Source organism: Strix aluco, chromosome 5 (assembly GCF_031877795.1).
Source record: "Strix aluco isolate bStrAlu1 chromosome 5, bStrAlu1.hap1, whole genome shotgun sequence".
NCBI lineage: Eukaryota > Metazoa > Chordata > Aves > Strigiformes > Strigidae > Strix > Strix aluco.
The window spans coordinates 37,375,698-37,393,760 of NC_133935.1; the positions used below are offsets into that span (position 1 = coordinate 37,375,698).

General features: G+C 41.7%; 1 protein-coding gene across 1 annotated transcript; it reads left to right on the plus strand.

Moving 5' to 3' along the window:
- Positions 1 to 426: 426 nt before the first annotated feature.
- Positions 427 to 16,592, plus strand: NDUFA12 (NADH:ubiquinone oxidoreductase subunit A12). The gene is made up of 4 exons (XM_074827046.1): positions 427 to 592; positions 5,290 to 5,372; positions 6,324 to 6,411; positions 16,320 to 16,592. The coding sequence occupies exons 1-4, from the start codon at positions 504 to 506 to the stop codon at positions 16,498 to 16,500; spliced, it is 441 nt and encodes a 146-aa protein (XP_074683147.1). The 5' UTR covers positions 427 to 503; the 3' UTR covers positions 16,501 to 16,592.
- Positions 16,593 to 18,063: the final 1,471 nt, after the last annotated feature.

The window sequence follows — 18,063 nt, forward strand, 5'->3', positions numbered from 1 at the left end:
GGGGCGTCTAACTGCAGCCTACAACTGTTTGCAGGGGAGTTAACAAAGACGATGGAGCCATATTCCTCATCGGCGTGGATCAGAGAGCAGGAGGAGACGGCTGAACACCTGCTTGGGAGGCTGCGGGAGGATCAGGACTAACGTTCTCGGCAGCTGGGCAGGGCAGCACCGGGCTGCCCGGAGCGCAGTAAATCCCCCTCCTCACCCGTTCTCAGGGGCAGGTCAGGGAGAGCCACGGCGGGCCTGCCCCGAGCCGGACGCAGGCCTGGACGCCCCCAGAGGCCACGTCCAGCAGGCCCAGCCTCCGAGGCCCGGGGCGGGAGCAACCACCAGGCAAATGGCGGCTGGTAATACCCTCCCGCCACCTTCCCGCCCTCCCCCGGGCGCGGGACGGACGAGGCGGTGCTGCCCCGGCGAAGGGGCCGGGCCGAGGCGAGAGGCGGGGCGGCCCCGGGCCGGAACGGCGGCGGCGCCGGGAGCAGGCGGCCCCGCCTCGCCCCAAGATGGCGGAGTATGTGCAGGTGCTGAAGCGGGCGCTGAAGCACCTTGGCGGCCACGGCGGCGTCCGCGGCGCCCTATGGCAGCTGCTGAGGTAATGGGGCGCCCGGCGCAGGCGGCGGGAGTGGACTTCCCGCTCCCTCCTCGCCGCCCCGCGGGGTCACCTTGGCGGGCCGCGGTCGGCCGGGAGGGCGTGCGCCCTGTCCTGCCCTGCCCTGCTCTGCTCTGCCCCGCCCCGCCCCGCCCCGGACGAAGCGGGCTTGGCGGGGTGGGGGGACGACCCGACCCGACCCGGGGCGGCCGCCGCTCAGCGCAGCGCCGGGGCGGCCGGCGGGCAGCGCCTCGGGCCGGGCGGTGCGCGGTGCTGGGCCAGGCCTCGGGAGGAGGCGGCTCGGCGCAGCCCTCCGTGCGCTCCCCGCGGGGTCGTGCGGGTCGCCCCGGGGTCCCTGGCGTCGGCAGCGGAGACCGTGGTCAGGCCGCGCCCCGGGCGGGCTCCGGCCGTTGTTTTCTTTCGGCATCTTGGCGGGTTCTTCGGTGCTGAGCCGCTAGTATTGCCCCAGGCGGCCTTTCCCGGTGTTGATTAGTCCCGTTGATGGTTAGTCCTGTTGATGCCTCTACTCTGCTCATTCTAAACTTGTAAATAGAACAATGACAGGGTAAGTCACTGATTTAAGAGTGTTGTGGTCAGAAGAAGGAACCATGAGGTAAGGGAGTGAGTTACTCCAACTTTGTATAAACAGTGCATGTCTGGTTAACGCTAAAAAGATTGATAGGAGGGGAGCATCCTACCCCAGGAGTCGCCACAAGATGGATGATTGACTGAGAAGATCGGCAGTAACTGGGGAAAAGATAAAGGCAGCAGGGAAGGGAGGCTGTGACTGCTGACTCATTTTAGGACCGAGGCGTGCCCCACCCCCCCCCCGCCTTGAGTTTGTGAAGATTAATTAAGACACTGTAGCTTTAAATCGAGATGGGGCATGTTAACCAGTAGAGGACAAAGTGATAAGAAACTAACCTACAGTAAATGTGTCTTCGTGTAGTCTGAAGTGTATAAATATATTGGAGTTCTTTTGTGCGGTGTGCTGGCTTTGTGAAATTACCACCTAGCACCCCACTCTGCGCAGACATGGAATAAATAAATACTTCTACTCTGTGTGTATATTGGCATATTGCACACTGGGTAAGCGACCCCACTTGAGGGACAGCACTGCCGCCACAGCTGTGTGTGGCTGCTCTGCTCTGCTGCAGCCGCCTCCCAGGCTCCTGCAGGCCACCATCGCGCTGGCCCATGGGTTCTTTGTTCTGGATCGCCTCAGGTTGGTGATGGCTTCCTTGGACTGTCCAATGCACAAATGAAAGCCATGCTTCTGCTGAAATCCTGTGGTATAAAGCAGAGAATGAGTTTATCTGCCTTACCAGCTGTAATTCTTTAACACTTCAAACCCTATGTCTGCCTGTTTGGCAGTGGGTTTTCACCATTGACCATTGGCTTTGGATGCCCTCTAGCCCACAGTGGCATTTTCTGCAGAATTAGTTGCAGCCTTTGTTTTCAGTCATACCTGTACTTTGTTCTCCCAGCACAGAACCATGCACTCATCCACATTAAACTTTCTCCTGTTTTGTTTGGTTTTTTTTTTTCCCCACTCACATCTCATCTCTACGTTGTGAAGAGTATTTTGAATTGTGATGCTTTGTGCTTGAAACTCCTCCCAAATAGGAGGAGCTGCAGATTTACTAAGGTACTCTTTGTCATTCAGATCCTTGATGAAAGGTGGGGTGGGAGTCTGAATGGACCATCATCTGAATTCGGCAGTGTCAGTAACCTGTGTTATCTTTGTAGCTGGTCTTGGAAAGTAATGGAACATTTCTTAAGGGTACAGTGAATGTTGTAGGCCTGACCACATGGTGAAAAAGACTTTTCTTAATCAATAGTGGGAAGTCAGGAGTATGGGATAGGGAGGAGTTGCAAAGGTAAAGTTCCCTTCTATATATCAAGGGCTCTTTTATGCTAGAATAAACAAGCCAAGCTTTCTGAGCCTTCTTGAAGACTTTTTTTTTCTTCCAGTCATCATAATAGTTCTTTTTCTGTTATTTCTTGTAGTTTAAATTGATCTGTTCACTGAAGACAGCTCAATTCACCTGGAACATCCTAGGATCAGCTTGACTTTTTCTCCCCACATGTCACTTAATTGGCAGCTCATTATTGTTTTGTGACATCCAGATGTGATTTTCCTTGTGATTATACACACAGTGCTTCAGATTTTATTAGTCTCCAGGTGCATCACCTTGTGCTATGATCTTCGTACCATTGAATTTCATTCTGGTGGCATCACTCCAGCCCTGAAGACAGTACAGAACTTCCTGTACAATAATGTGACCTTTGTCTGTATGGTAATACCATAATCTGTCAGAACCCTGTGCTTTTTGGGGATGAGATTTCTGTTTTGTTTTGGTCAAGCACCCTGTAAAGTGTTAAATAAGGGTACTGTCATCAACATTGTTTGTGGAACTTCCACTAGTTCAATTAGCTCTGTATTTCTTCTTTCAGCTGAGCATGTTGTCTTCTTCCTGTCAGTCAGTGTATTGCTCCCTTTACAATTATTACACATTTTAAATTATTTTCTCATTTGTTTTGTGGCACAATATTCTATGCTTTTCTGAAATCAGCTTGACTTTTGGGAGGCCTCAACTTTGTATTCCTCCTAGCTGTGGTGACAGGCAGCTTCTGGCTTTTTTGTCTCCACCGTAGAAAGCAGCTCAGATAGACCTTCCTTTTGCACAGCTTTTTAGAGGAATTATTTCCCTGGCTAGTATTTTACTATTATTACTGTTTTCTGTCATCCCCCCAGTTTTTTTTTTTTCCACTTCTCAGGCTGTAGCTCTTACACTGGCAGTTCTCAAGAAGAAATGGAGCTGGGGAAGTAAAAGTGTAGAGGAGTTTCAGTACTAGGTTTCACCAGAGTACCTCTTCCTAAGCACATCTTAATGAATGTTTTGTCAGGGAGCTTTTGTAGTCAAAGATCATAGGCTATGTTGACACCTTTCTACCACACAGAAAAATGGAGCAGGCAATACTGGAGGCAGCAGTCTCTCTTCTTCTTTCATAAGACTGAAGTTAGAAGAGCAGTGTGCTAGGTGGAGAATCACATCTGATCCTCATAACAGTACCAACCACAAACATAGCTGCTGCCTCCCCTTCACCTTTCAGGCCATTGAATCTTCCCTCCCAGCTCAAGGAGTGGACATGGCACTTACAGGAAGACTAATCAAGGCGTATGTTTCTTGCAACAATTGATGTCTTTAAGAAGTAATTATTGGTAACTTGGAAAGACAATTTACCCAAGTCAGGAGACACTTTCTCTGCAGTGGTTTTATTCTGAATTTCCCTGTTTTTCTCTGTGTTTCCCACTAAGGTGGTTGGAACAGGTTTTATGGAGTAGAAGTCAAATTAAGAGCCTGTGTGCCTGGAAACATTCTCCTTACTCAAGACTCAGTGAAATTGTCTGGAAAATGTCCTCTGGAAGCCATAAATACCTCTTAGTGTTTGATACCAGTATGAGCATGAAGTCAGGACAAGGGTATAAGAACCCTTACAAGAAGGGGAGGGGAAGAAGGAAGGGAGAGCAGCAGTGAAATGGGTCGTCTTTTTCTGGAGCTGGGAGCTCGGGCTTGGATAGCTGAGTCAGACATCTTTGAGTGTTTCTTTGACAGAGCAGAGCTGTGTCAGAGAATCTTTCTGCCTGGGATCACAGAAGTTTAAAATGGGTACTTGGTCAAGTGATTATCACTTTCATGCACCCTGGGACAAAAGATGACAAAAAACTTTATCTGTGCGTTATATAGTTAAACTCCCAACTAAGGAAGCATGCATGTGCTTCTGTCATTCCTTCTGTCACTTGGGACTGAGTTGAGAGTGTATATAGTGCTACAAACAGCTAAAACCATTGAGAGTAAACTTTTCCTGATGTAATTCTCTGCCTGGGATAAATGTCAGTAAAAAGGAAAGCAAAGATACAGATCCAGAGGCAAAAGAGCACTTCAGTAATTTTAAGATTTTATTAATAGAATGTAAATCATAGGTTCAGTTTAATTATTGATACATACACTAATGTTAAAATATGTTCTGTATAAAGAGTTGAAACTGGTATATACCTTATCTGGTCAATATAAGTCTCTGCTTTCATCTTTCACAGTTATACAAAAGCTAGAAAGTAACAGTTGTAATTTAGGGTTTAGAATGCATTTCCTTGGCAAGCAGCTACAATGGCTTAAAATGTTACTATTCCTCTCTGGGAGGTTAGTGCCCACACAGACGTGCGAGATCTCTTAAGCTGTTCCAGTGCTGACTGCTTTCCATGGCAATTCAAGCTGAAATGGTAGTAACAAATAGTTGAGAAGGATGGTAACATCTTCAAATAAGTGAATTAATGTGTCTCTGGGACTTCCTTCCACAGTATTTAAGGTTTTGAGGGTGTTAAATTGTGCTGTATTGCAGAGTTGCTTTATCTTCCACTATAAAGAACTTTTAAATAAATAATAGCCTCCAAAAGCCTTTTTGTATGACTTCCATTATCCTGTCAGTAGAGCGCACAGTAAAAGCACGCTGACATTAGTTGCAGGAATTGGTGATTATGTATTGCAATTCTTAAGCTTTAATAGTTTTTTTAATAGCTTTACATACATGTGTTTAAGAGTTTTCATTACAGATTTTTTACCAACCCCTAAGAAACCTCTATCACACCTTCGTTCTAAGACAATGTCAACTGAAACTTTTGTTTTGGGCATTCACAGGGTCAATGATTTGAAGACTGGTACACTGATAGGAACTGACAAGTATGGAAACAAATACTATGAAGACAAAAGAAACTTCTTTGGTATGTGTGTACCTCCTGACTGACTGTCCAACTCTGTATAGCTTGTGTAGTTTCTGCTAGTGAAATAGGACTTCTTGCCTGCCTGACATCCTCGCACTTGAGTTATGTGAGTCTTAGAGAGCGCGCTCATAGAAATGCTTTGACGTCTTCTGTCTTTCTACTGCTTCCCTCAATTCATTTGCAAACATGGTCAATCTGAAATAATAAATATGGGATAAATATAAGCCAGTCAGAGGCTCTCCATGTAGGTCTGCCTGGATGATAATGTGATTGAGAGCTGAATCTGGTCCTTGACCTAAAAGCTGATAGCTTAACAGGTGGGGGAAGAAAGAGAGCTGCCTTTAAAAGTTCCTTGCAGCTGTACTTAGATGATCACTTCAGGGCAAGGAAACACAGGTTAGCTTAAACTTCCGATTAAGTAATGGGATTTTAAATAACATTTGTAGAGTACTTAAAAAGGTAGCACCTAAAACAACTAAGGTGATGTGTAAGCAATTGATATGCTGGTTAGGGCAAGCTTTGCCTACTGTAGGTTAACCTGTAGGGTACCTGGGGAAAGCAGTTGCTGGTAAATACTGCTTGGTAGTTTTATATGGCGGAAACTTAGTTTAATCTTGGGTTACTAATGACAATGTCCCTTGGGAAAAGACTCCTTCTAACAGAGGAAAGAATCCCCAGACCTGTTTCGCTGCCTGAAAATTTTGTAAGTTCCTATTTCCCGTTACTTATACAATAACAAATACTAACTTCCTTGTGGAAGTGTTAGATTCAGCCAAATAAAAATACAGTAACAGTGGAAATACAGAAGACTTAGAAAAAGAAAAGCTGTACTGACTTTGAAATAAGTGCCCAATCAAATTACTTTTCCTTGTGTTTTCATGAATTCTCTCCTTTATATGAAAATCATTTTTTTGAGCTAATACAATATTTCTGTTTGTTTGTTTATTTAAGGTCGACACAGATGGGTCATCTACACTACTGAAATGAATGGCAAAAATACGTTTTGGGAAGTTGATGGAAGTATGGTGCCCCCCGAATGGTAAGCGATTTAACTTAATAATGTGGACAGATAACAATTGTGTAATTGCCCATATATTTTCTTGTATTGCAAAGCAGAAGACTAAAAAAAAAACCAAACAATCTTATGGTAATAAAATTTTCTTGGACGCAGCTATTTTATATATGACCAGAAGATTTCAGACTGGTTACTTTTAATTTCAAACTGCATTCATAATGTTACATTGCTCACTGTCCTGACAGTCTCACTCACTGCTTCTTGGAATGAGAAGAGCATTTTGCCAGACAGATTGAGCGGGTCAAGCCAGTCTTCCAGTTTTCCTTATTAGTTGTGATTCTGTCTTACAGGCTTTGCCAAACCATTAGCGTTGAGCAACCAGAGGTAGAAAAAATATTTTTATTATCCATTCTAGACAAGAACCTAAAGAATTTAAGGCAATGATGGAACAACATTCCTTAATCCACAGCCATTAACAGCATAATTGTTTCAATTTATATACATTGTTACTCTACAAAATGATGAACAACAAGGGGCAGGATGCTCTGTATGTTGACTGCTACTTGACTATAATTTTTCTTAAGATTTTATTTTCTGTTTATACATTTCAGTAATAATTCTGTACAACCTCGAGTTCCAGAAGGTCTCTGGCCACACAACTGTTAATACTTTTTTTTTTTTTTTGTCTTCCTAAGTAACTCAGGAAAAACACACACCAAATAAAGTAATAGTGTATGCTTGCAAAAACAATCTCTACCTGATTCTTGAGGAATATGAATAGCACTTTAGCGACAAAGCAGTGAAAGGTGATATGAAGTAAGAGGTGCTTGGCTAGACTGAGCATTGGTGAACACTGGTTTTTATTATTCCTGTGACAGATGTTTTGTGCCAAGGCTGAGACTGATTATCTAAACTCTTAAATTGTGTCTCTCCTTAGAACATTTGAGAAATGCATGGGTAGGTTGTCTAGGTAGTCAATTTTGTCAAATTCTCCCAGCCTTAAAATTATACTTAATGCAGTTAATGCTTTTTTGTGTCTTCTGCAGTAAGAGCTTAATGGCATTGTTTGTTAGAGGTGACATTAGAATCTCCAAAACTAGCATGTTCGTGCCAGTGCTAGGCTGTTCCTTGTTATCTGCATAATAACTGTTGTTTGGTTCTATTTTTTCTCCTTTCACTATTACACTGTGCCAGTTTGCAAGATTTTCCTAATTTTGAGGCACAGTTTTTGAAGTGTTTGTTTTTCTTTGCTCATGCTTATGTGTTGTTTATTGTGTCCTTACAAACCTTGATGAAGGGTTTCTTCCTGAATATCAAAGTGATGTTTCTAGGATTAAGTAGCTTGTTTAGATCACATAAATTAGTGAGGTAGAAAAACTTGTTTTCCTATCAGCGTGGAAGAAAATTGCCTCAGAAGAAGCAGTATAAGTTTCATTATTTTCAAGACTAGCTGGTGCAGTGGGCCACAAAAGGATAAACGGGCCTGTGTTCTAAGGTATTTTTGTCAGGAGACTTGGTTGTGCAGTACTGTTCAGTTTTTTGGTTTTTTTAATTGCTGATAAATTTGCATTTCCCATGGCATTCTTAGATGTTTATTATTAGGTAGGAAACCTAGCTTTGTGACACATCTATATCACTGACCTGTGTTGTGTTTAATCCCAGCTGGCAACTAAGCATCATGCAGCTGCTCGCTCATTCCTCACCTCTCCCAGTGGGATGGGGAGGAGAATCAAAAAAAAAGTGAAACTTGCTGGTTGAGATAAGAACAGTTTAATAACTAAAATAAAATATAATAACAACAATAATAAGAAGATACAATAATAGTTGTAATGGAAAGGAATACAGCAAAAAGAGAGAGAAATAAAACCCAGAAAAGACAAGTGATGCACAATGCAGTTGCTCACTACCCACCGACCGATGCTGGAGCAGTGATCTGCCCTCCTGGCCGACTCTGCCCAGTTTCTATACTGAGGATGATGCTCTATGGTATGGAATATCCCTTTGGCTAGTTTGGGTCAGCTGTCCTGGCCAGGCTCCCTCCCAGCTTCTTGTGCAGCTGCTCGCTGGCAGAGCATGAGAAATGGAAAAATCCTTAACTTAGGATCAGTGCTCCTTAGCCACAACTAAAACACCAAATTATTCTCACACTAAATCCAAACCACAGCACTGTACCAGCTACTAGGAAGAAAATTAACTCTATCCCAGCTGAAGCCAGGAGAACCTGTAATTCTATACTGTTTAGGTACATTTTTAAAAATACTTCTATTTTGACTGGGAATAAATGCTCTTTTTTAAGATTTAAAAAAAGATTTTTAACATGGCATAGACTTCTAAATTGAGACTGTTAATATATTACACAAGTTGCTGTCAGTGTAACACTGGGGTTCTGCAACGACGCAGGAAACAAGTGGGTTTTTTGGATCCAGAATTTGTTGGAAATAAATTTAGATTGTGGGAAATTACTTCTACTAAAAAAGAGATTAATTTTCTCCATAGTATAATAGTATCTGTCCTGTCAATTGTAAAAAATGTTCATTTCTTAAAGCACTAGCCCTCCCTTCAACAGATGGAAAGGTGAGACAAATTTGTCATCCTTGGGTCAACTGTGAAGTATATAAAGTACCATTGTAACAGCTGGGTTGTGATCTGAATACTTCTTCTAAATACTGATTTTGACTCTGGGTTTTAGTTAATTCAGCTCAGTAGAGCATTTTGTGGGTGTGGTGTTGTACCCTCTGCAGGTGGAAGCAGGTTTTACTGCATTGTTTATGCTGGTGTTACTTTCAGAAAATAATTTGCAAGTGTCACACCTAAAGATGACACTTTAACAAAATGGAGGTTTAAGACCAGGACTAACCTAGGGATTTCAGATTTTCCTTTTTTAAATAGTAATGCGAACTAGCTTGAAGTGATTTTCTAGTATTATAAAAATCCTACTGTGTGTAGGGTTACGCTACTGATTACACTATTTTCTTGGGAAGTATAGAGAACACTAGCAGATATGCAGGAAAAACACTTTCTTCCTTTTATTTTTCTCAGTATGACATACTACAGGTTGTTTTTCTCCATGTTTCTGGTTGTTGAATACACTGTGCATCTTAAAGTACAATTTTGTGGTCATGTGCCTTCAGGATTGTGGAATATGAGTGATTGAAATACAGTCATGTGTGATGAATTGGAAAAAGGCATTTTGGTATATTGAAAAGTTCTGAAAACAACTGTCTGGAAAAAATACAATGATAATTCATTTAGCTACCCTTTACCTTCTGTCAGATACTGGAGAAAAGGAAAAAACAGCAAGAAAAAACATCTTGTATGTAATAGCATATTGTAATACCATTTTTAGAAACTACCGAATATTTTCAGTATGCTGAAATAATTGATGTAATGTCTTTTGACAACGGATGTACTGAAATCACAGTCTGAAGGAAATCAAGAGAGTTGTTTTGACATACGTCTGCTGTACAGGGACTTGAGACTGTTGCTTTTTTAAAATGTTGCCATACCAGAATATGTAGGCTTGTGGCTTATTCTGATTTAGTTGTGTTATTTAACCTCTTTGTTACTCTGGATTTTCTTTTCTTACTTTCAAAATCAAGATGTTGGTATCCACTTTGTTGGACACAAGTTAATTAAATTTTTTTATATATATATTCCCTCAATACGTGTATTGGGAATGATTAATACTAATCTTGTAATGCTATACAAGATACTGGGCACATTTTTTTTTCCTACATGAAGACATCTTTTACACTGTTAGACAGTTAGAAAAGCCAAAATGCTTGTTTTGTCTCCTGCTGTTCAGAGCATGTTGTTTGCAGGAGCTTAGTACTTCCATTTTGAACACACTGATCAGGTGTGCTCTGTGAACATATAAACAATAAAAGTTAAATCTGTTTATACCAATGCCTGCCTGTATGCACTCTATTTAGTGTTTTCATAGATGTCTCCATTACAAATTGCTATAATCGTTGGGCTGTGTGTTGAGCTCATTTCCATTTTACTGTTGCTTTAGAAGGCCCAGTATCACCTTTTGTTCATCATTCATCTTCCAACCTAAAAATTCTGCAGCAAATCACCTCCAGGAGCCCCAGGTGATACTGTTTTATAGAACTGGTATATGCTGCTTCATGCATGAACTCACAATCACGTGTAGTCACAACTTATGTATGGATGCACTCATTACAACCAAAACTTTTTTCTGTTTGCTCAAAAATAATCAAAAACCAAGTAGGAACATGCCGACGCGGAAGTCTCGGACACAACTTAGACGACCAATGTGATCAAGTTGATGCCACCTTATTAAAGGCTACACAGCAATTTATACTCTATCTCAAGCTTCACGCGCCGCTATCTTATTGCTAATAGGCTAAAGCTACTTGTTCACGTGCCCTTCTGCCCTCTATGATTGGTCCCAGTGTGGTGTCCACGCGCTGCTCTCCCCCCAGGTAGACCCCCTGTTTTCGACATTCCAACGTCTTTATCTCTTGGGCAGGAATGTAGTTTCTCAGGCCGTCTCGGCCTTGTTTATGTCCTTGAACCCAGCTGCAGCTTGCTGTTACAGTGAGGCCCCTTGGTCTGGATCGCTCACAACATGTCCGTTGTTCTCCAGCGATGCCACAGGAACATGATACAGATAAATGACTTTCAGGTTTAATATGTTATACTTTTTGTTCTGTAGAAAAGCTTTTGAAAGGTTTCAGGGAAGAAAATGTTAGTGTTAAGACTAAGAGGAAAATGTGACTCCTTGGGAATCCCTGAGCAGCTTGTAAGTATTAGTTAGGGTACCAACAGGCAAAGAGTTTTCATAGTAAAAACCGGCTATCTTGAATGTGTACTTCTTGATAATAATGTGATTTGCAGTCTTTGTAGGGCAAGGGCTATATAGGGGTTATAGTTCCCTCCATCCACCCTCCCACCTGCTGCAGTAGAAGCAGGCTTGGATCACAGGCAAGCTGAAGCCCAGGTGAAATGTTCTGGGCAGGTTTGTTAGTAAGGAAGTGTGCTTAAAGGAGTGTTAGCTGGCTTTCCCCCTTAATCAAAGGCTGCACAGAGAAGTGAAATATTAGGGGTGTAAAATATAGATAGATGCATCAAAGAGCTCAGTGCTGCTTCTTTCATTGTTATTACCAGCTGCAGGTTATCTGCACTTATAAGTCTGGCAACATGGCAAGTTGCAGTGTCCCGAAAGGAAAAGGAGGAGTGAAATCATAGGGCTGAGAGCAGAGACAGAGGGTAGGACCCTGCTCTTCTGGCATCTGCAGCGTCTTACTTTCTGGTGTGCAGGAGGAGAGCAATGGGCAGTGCTGCAGGATGATCTAGGTGTTGCATAAATCCACATTATCATAGTGCTGAGAAAGAAGTGTGCCATCCTAAGAAGTAGAAAGAATTACTGCCTGCGCTCATGCAAAGTGACTCTTCCTTTCTGCTTATTACCAGGAAAACTTATATAGGGTATAGTGTTTGACTCTGGGCACAACGCTCTTAAAAAAACCAAATACACACAGACCAGTGGAAGAAGCCTAGGGAAGAGCAGCAAGAACAATGAAACCTCTGAGTCTTAAGAAAGAAGAACTGGAATTTGAGAATGTTTTTTTCCTTTTGCAGGGACACGTCATTCTGCCAGCACTGTCCTATGTACGTGTAATATCTGTCCCGTACTTTGGTGTTTGTTTCCTCATGGTGCAAATCTGACATCTTTGGACGAAGCTTTAGGAGTGCTAACTTCATGCAATGAAATATTTCAAATTTAACTTCAGTTTAATAATCTACATCCTCTTTGTTAGTTGATTTGACAGCTGAAGGAGGGTTGAATGTAGTATCTCAGACTTAAAGTGCCAACATACTAAAAATGTAAAGAAATGTGCTATTCTCCTGTAAAACTGCTGCTTTTCAAATCTGCCTCCAAGGAAAACAAAACAAAAATTTTGTTTTCCTTGGAGAAGAGAATGGGGGGGTAAAATTTCCACCCTTGCAGCAGCTTCACAATAAATTTATGGGTTTTGTAACTAGATTAAATGCTAGTGTGGTGTTTTCAGGTAAATGGGATGCTGTCTCATTACCGTACAATGGTATCTTATAGTAGCTTGCACGAGAAATCAAAGTTATCTCCCATGTGTAAACAAAACATGTTTCTTGTCCCTTTTTCCTTCTCTGCCCTTTGACCGTAACACACATCTTCACTTCCGTGCACTTAGTGCAACGTGGTTAACTTGTTGAAAAAAATGGATGCTAACAAGTTGGCAAACATCCTGAACTTACATAGATGGTGCCTGAACCTTGCAGATGCACATATGGTAGTAGCTACGGAGTTTGTGTAGCATCCTTTCTTGTTTGACAGCTTGTACATCATATAATTGGCTCCGGTCCCTTGTAGCTTCAGTTTAAAATCTCCTTGCTTTTAAATATTTGTCTGAACTTGGGAGAAAATTCTACATAGTCTTGAGAGCGTTTGAAGATACTATGAGGTGTCTTTCATCTGTTTATGCAAGTAAAAGTCCAGAGGCTTTGCTAGCCTCAGTCTGCTTGGTAGTGACTCTGCTCTGTGAATCAGGAAGCTGCTTCAGCCTCTTCAGAGCTTTTGCTATCCTCCAGATTTTCTTTGCTCTGTGTAAGTTGTCTGCTTCTTTGTAGGTTTTCAGTCATTAATTGCTTTTGAATCCTGTTTTCTCATGCGTGGATTTACAGGCAGAGTTTGTATAGAAATCTGGCCATCTGCAAGGCATCAAATCTCTTTATTCATGCTGTTCAATTTAGTGCATGAAAAGCTTTTCTTGAGCATCTGGGAGAGGAGTCTATGAGACATCAGGGCTTCAAAGGACTCTTTGAGGGAGGTTGTCAAGGGGAGAATCTTTCCAAAATAAAGTTTTCAGATTTTACAAACTTTTTCTTAAGTGGAGAGTGGGAGCTTTTGTTTGAGAGAACAGACTCTGCAAACCGAAGTGCTTTTGCAAGTCACATGTTGGGCTTTTAAGGGGAATCTGACCAGGCTTAAGCCCTGAAACTCTTAAATATAAGCATATTTAATAGTGAACTCCACAGTGTCCACCCCATGACTATAGTTCTGCTACTTGCGAGTGTTTGAGACATTCCTCGGCTCGGAGGGCCTCCGCTCCCCCCCATCCCTTATCTCTCTCAGGCTGTTTTTTCTTGCAGGCCTGTTTCTCTCAGGCCCTGTTTCGGGGAGTTGTAAGTCGTCTCTCACAAGTTCTAAACAAACTTTTGAAATCTCTTCAGGTATTTCAGTACCTGTGACTGTACTGACATGTCTTATAGGTGAGCAATTTTATTTCTACTTTCAAGTGAGAAAATGGGATTTAAGGATTGATTTTGCTGATCTGTTTACATTTTGTGCCTGATATCATATTGATGTTATAGAACTTCAGAAAATCCTGAAAGCAAATATATTAATTACTCCAAAATACTGTATTTTACAGGACTTTATGGGTTTAGTCCTAGAAAAGCTGCAAAACAATAGTTTAAATGACAGAACAAAACTATTCTGTAAAATGAGTAAATAAGTCAATGTTGTGGTAATTTTTCTGATGTTTCAAGGAGTGAGTGTAGGACATAAGTACATTTCTAATGATGGAGGTGCCAGACATCGTGTAGGCTTGAAATCTAGTTGATTTTAACTGAGCTTTGATACAGTTCTTGTGCTCTGCCTGCTCCAGCCTGTCTTTCAGGGCCTTTGTAACTGCATTTCTGTCTGAGAAGACAGTTTTTTGTTTGTCCTGTTGGTATGCACGACGTGCGGGAGTGTGAGGCATGATGACAGTTGCATAAATAGGGTTTTGTCTGCAGGATCCCTATCCACTATTACTAGAAGCATCACTAGGTGAAGGTGTGCGAGTTTAAGTTGCCTCTATATGTTATGGTAAGCAGTTTTGAAAAGCTGAGGCTCCTCTGGAGTGATAGTATGAAGCATTTTGAAATGTCGTACTTAAGTCAGTATTGTCAGAATGTATACATATAGATGGACTGTTCTTTTCCCCTTCCTCCCGTGCCACAAACTGTGTGTTTCTTTGTGTTAGCAATGGAGAGCCGGCTTGTTGGGTATGAGCATATGATGCCGCCTCTTTTAGGCGCATCATAAAAAATTAGCTCTTTTACAGCATTTCTGCCAACTTTGATGCTAGCTGCCATAGGACACGTGATATCTCAGGTGGTGTGGACCACAGTAGTAGACCAAATTCTTCTGATGGGCGTGAATTGGGAGAGGGAGTTCACCTAAGGTCAGCGCTCTGCGTAGTGCGGCCAGGGCACTTCAGAGGCTGGTAATACCTGGTTTAAAATCAATCAAGGCCTGATCCTGTATCCTCAGACCACATCGTGATTAGTAGTGCTATGGGGCTGCCTTCTTTCAGGTAGAAATCGTTACTAAAATAATTTTTAAAAATCTTTTTTAATAGAAGTAGTGGGAAACGTATACTTCAAAAATTACCAGATTTACAAAGGAAAGTGGGGGGAGGAAGAGGAGGAGCCCCTTCCCATTCATATTGTGTTGGGTCACTTCAACTGAATGTCCATATAACTTTCAAACTCTTAGGTGGATGATTTTTCCCATAGGAGGCCATTCTTTACCCCTAAACAAGGTTTTTCTTCGTACTTTTAAAGGATTTTATGGTTCCATCTGGTTTTGTATTCAAGTCAATTTCCTGGCAGTCCTTAGTCCTACAAGGTGTGGCTTTGGTTTGGGGTTCTTGTTTGTTTTTTACTTACAGAAAATGAACATGTGGCTGACTTTTGTTTTTAAAGTGAGATTTTGTACTGAAGTTATAGCCAAAGTTGTGAGTTTTTCTTTTTCTGAAATAACTGTCTAGAAGCTATTTGACTGAAAAGATAATTAACCTTCTGTAGAGATCTTCAGGTTTAGAATGTACTTGTCAGTCTGTTTCTCACTACTTTCATTGTGGCTTTGTTTTGCTGTATCAATGAAGTGTGCCAGATCTGTTTCTAAAGGCTGAAGATGCAATTTTTAGGCTTTCTAAAAACAACTGGAATAGAAGACTTCTTATTTTTAGGTCAGGTCTTTGGGAAAAGCTGATTAGCAGAATCTTCTTTAATTCTACCTCAGTAAAAAATACGTAAACTTGAAAAAAAAGTCAGAACCTCTGTCATAACTGTGCATACAGTATGAAGTACATGTAAACTGGCAGATAATTAAAATGTTATTCAGGTTTGAAAGTTGCTTTGGGCACTGAAGCAGAAATGGCATGAAATCAGTTCAGTAGTGTTTCAGTAAATTGTTAAGGAAAATACTTTGCTTGCTCATTAATGTTGTTTGCACAGGGGAGGATTGACATTTAGTTAATAGGTAAAGGATAATCACTATAATCACTTGGTAATTACCCCATCACTGTTTGGTAGTAATAATTTTATTGTGCAGTCAGTAAACAGTTACATGATTATTTTAGGTGAACCTGCATCATTAATCTGTATCCTAAGTGGTAGCGTCATGAATGCTTTGGAGATGGTATTGAAACTGTTGTGCAGTGTAATCTTCAGGTAATTCAAAACAAACAAAACAAAACCCCAAAACCCAACAAAAACCCCAGACGACAAAAGAAAACCTTGTGGTTTTGTCATCTGTAGTGCCTGCCTTGACCTGGCTGGCTGGTTAAGGCCATACAAACATGTAACAATGAAATACTGTCTGCCCAAATACTAAGCCTACAAAGGAACAGGAAATTCAAACTCAGGTGTACTTTCAGTTGCTTGGAAGCAGAGCTGTTATGTTTGTGTAATTACTTTAAATCAGTATCCTGTAGTCTCAGTCAAAATCATACTTGATTAAAATTATTTCCCACCATCCACCCCGCCCCCTCAAATACTTAGTATGTATTCAGAGGAGAAGCCTTGGGAGTCGGGAGGAAGGCTTGTTACACATCATGTAATGTTCCTTAATAACAAAGTGTCTTTTTCCTCTTAAGGCATCGCTGGCTTCACTCAATGACGGATGACCCTCCAACTACTCATCCACCAGTTGCTCGTAAATTTATCTGGGAGAACCATAAATTCAATCTGAGTGGCACTCCCGGACAGTACGTACCTTACTCTACTACTCGCAAGAAGATACAAGAGTGGATCCCACCTACAACAGCTAGCAAATAACAACAACAAAGAATGTGACTTGTCTCAGCTTTGGCTTTCAGCATAAATTGTATTTTCACTGATTTTGTTCAAAATAAAAGTGTCCTATAACAGCTGTAGTTTAGTGTATTGAACTGAGGGGAAAACTAGTGAGAAAACATTGGGAAGAGGTAGAGGACAGAATATATGACAAGTCTTAATCTTGTAAAGATATTGGGCTTTTTTTCATATTGTCAGTGGCTCTTGTCTGCACATAAGCAGCTTTCAAACTCTTTTTAGCATGATAACCATTCCTGTGACAGTCATGTCTCACATTTGCACCATTCAGCAGAATACAAATATAAATTTGAAATACAGGATTCTTATCTTTAACATTATCCTGTTATAGTCTCTGCCTGGCAAATAATGTACTATTCATTTACTATTTTAGGAAGCCATCTCTAAATATTTATAAGACAAGTTAGAATAATAAGGCCAATCAAGAATTATAGTTTTTATTCATAAATTCTTTGTGCATGAGTATGCATGCATTGCTGTATTACAATATGGTATGATCAATATGGTATGATAGGTAATATAAAACTTATAAGGCTACAGTAATCAAATGACATCTTGGCCCCTAAGGGAACTCAGCCATAAGCAGAAGGCCCCCCATCACAAAAATATTTTTTGTTGTTTCTGTTATTGAGATTCATTAGAAGGTGTTCTCCCAAGGATTTGGGATGGGCTGTTTGTCCGGTTGTGACAAGACTTTAAAGGTTTTTGGGAGGTAGAGAAGTAAAATGTACCAGAACCTATTCTCAAAAATGTGAAGTTTGCAAGTCCACATTTGAAAGAGAGTTGGTTGGGGCTGTGGCTTTTTTCTGTATCTTGCAGTGGGCTGATTCTTATTCCAGCCTGCTAATATTTTTTAGCAGAACTGCCCTCTCCACAAGGCTTCCTGTATCTGATGACCTAGTCTGTAGATAACTGATGGTGGTGGGGTGCCCACCCAGACCCTTGCTCGTTCCACCACCTCAACTAGATGGGGGAGAAAACGGAAAGCTCATGGGCTGAGATAAAGGTGGGGGAGACTGCTTGCCAGTTACCATCATGAGCAAGAGAGACTTGACTTTTAAATTTATTGCCAATTAAAATAGATTTGCATAGTGAGAAACAAAGGTAAAGAAATGTAAAACACCACCTTTCCCCCCACCCTGCCCTTCTTCCCAGGCTCAACATCACACCTTCTTCATTCCTGACTCTTCTACCTTCTTCCTGCAGCAGCACTGGGGAATGGAGTTGTGATTAGTACGTAACAACAGCTCCTCTCTGCTGCTCCTTCCTCATGCATTCCACTGGCTCCAGCGTGGGCTCTCTACAGGCTGCGGTTCCTGTTGGGAACTACCTGCCTGCTCTTCTGTGAGCTTCTCCTGGGGCTGCCAGGAATCTCTGCTCCAGTACCTGCAGCACCTCCTCACCCTCCTCCCGCTCTCATCCTGGTGTTCATGTGGCTGCTGTGCACTCCTTTCCCCCTCCTCCTCTGCCTGTGCAATGCATTTGTCCTTTCTTAAACTCCTTCCCCAGAGGCACCACCATCTTGGC

Bases quoted from the DNA above. Each gene is read 5' to 3' on its own strand.
- NDUFA12 (XM_074827046.1), top strand. From the start codon at position 504: ATGGCGGAGTATGTGCAGGTGCTGAAGCGGGCGCTGAAGCACCTTGGC. The intron at 5,373-6,323 runs GTATGTGTGTAC...TGTTTATTTAAG, and splicing joins AGACAAAAGAAACTTCTTTG to GTCGACACAGATGGGTCATC. The intron at 6,412-16,319 runs GTAAGCGATTTA...TTTCCTCTTAAG, and splicing joins AGTATGGTGCCCCCCGAATG to GCATCGCTGGCTTCACTCAA.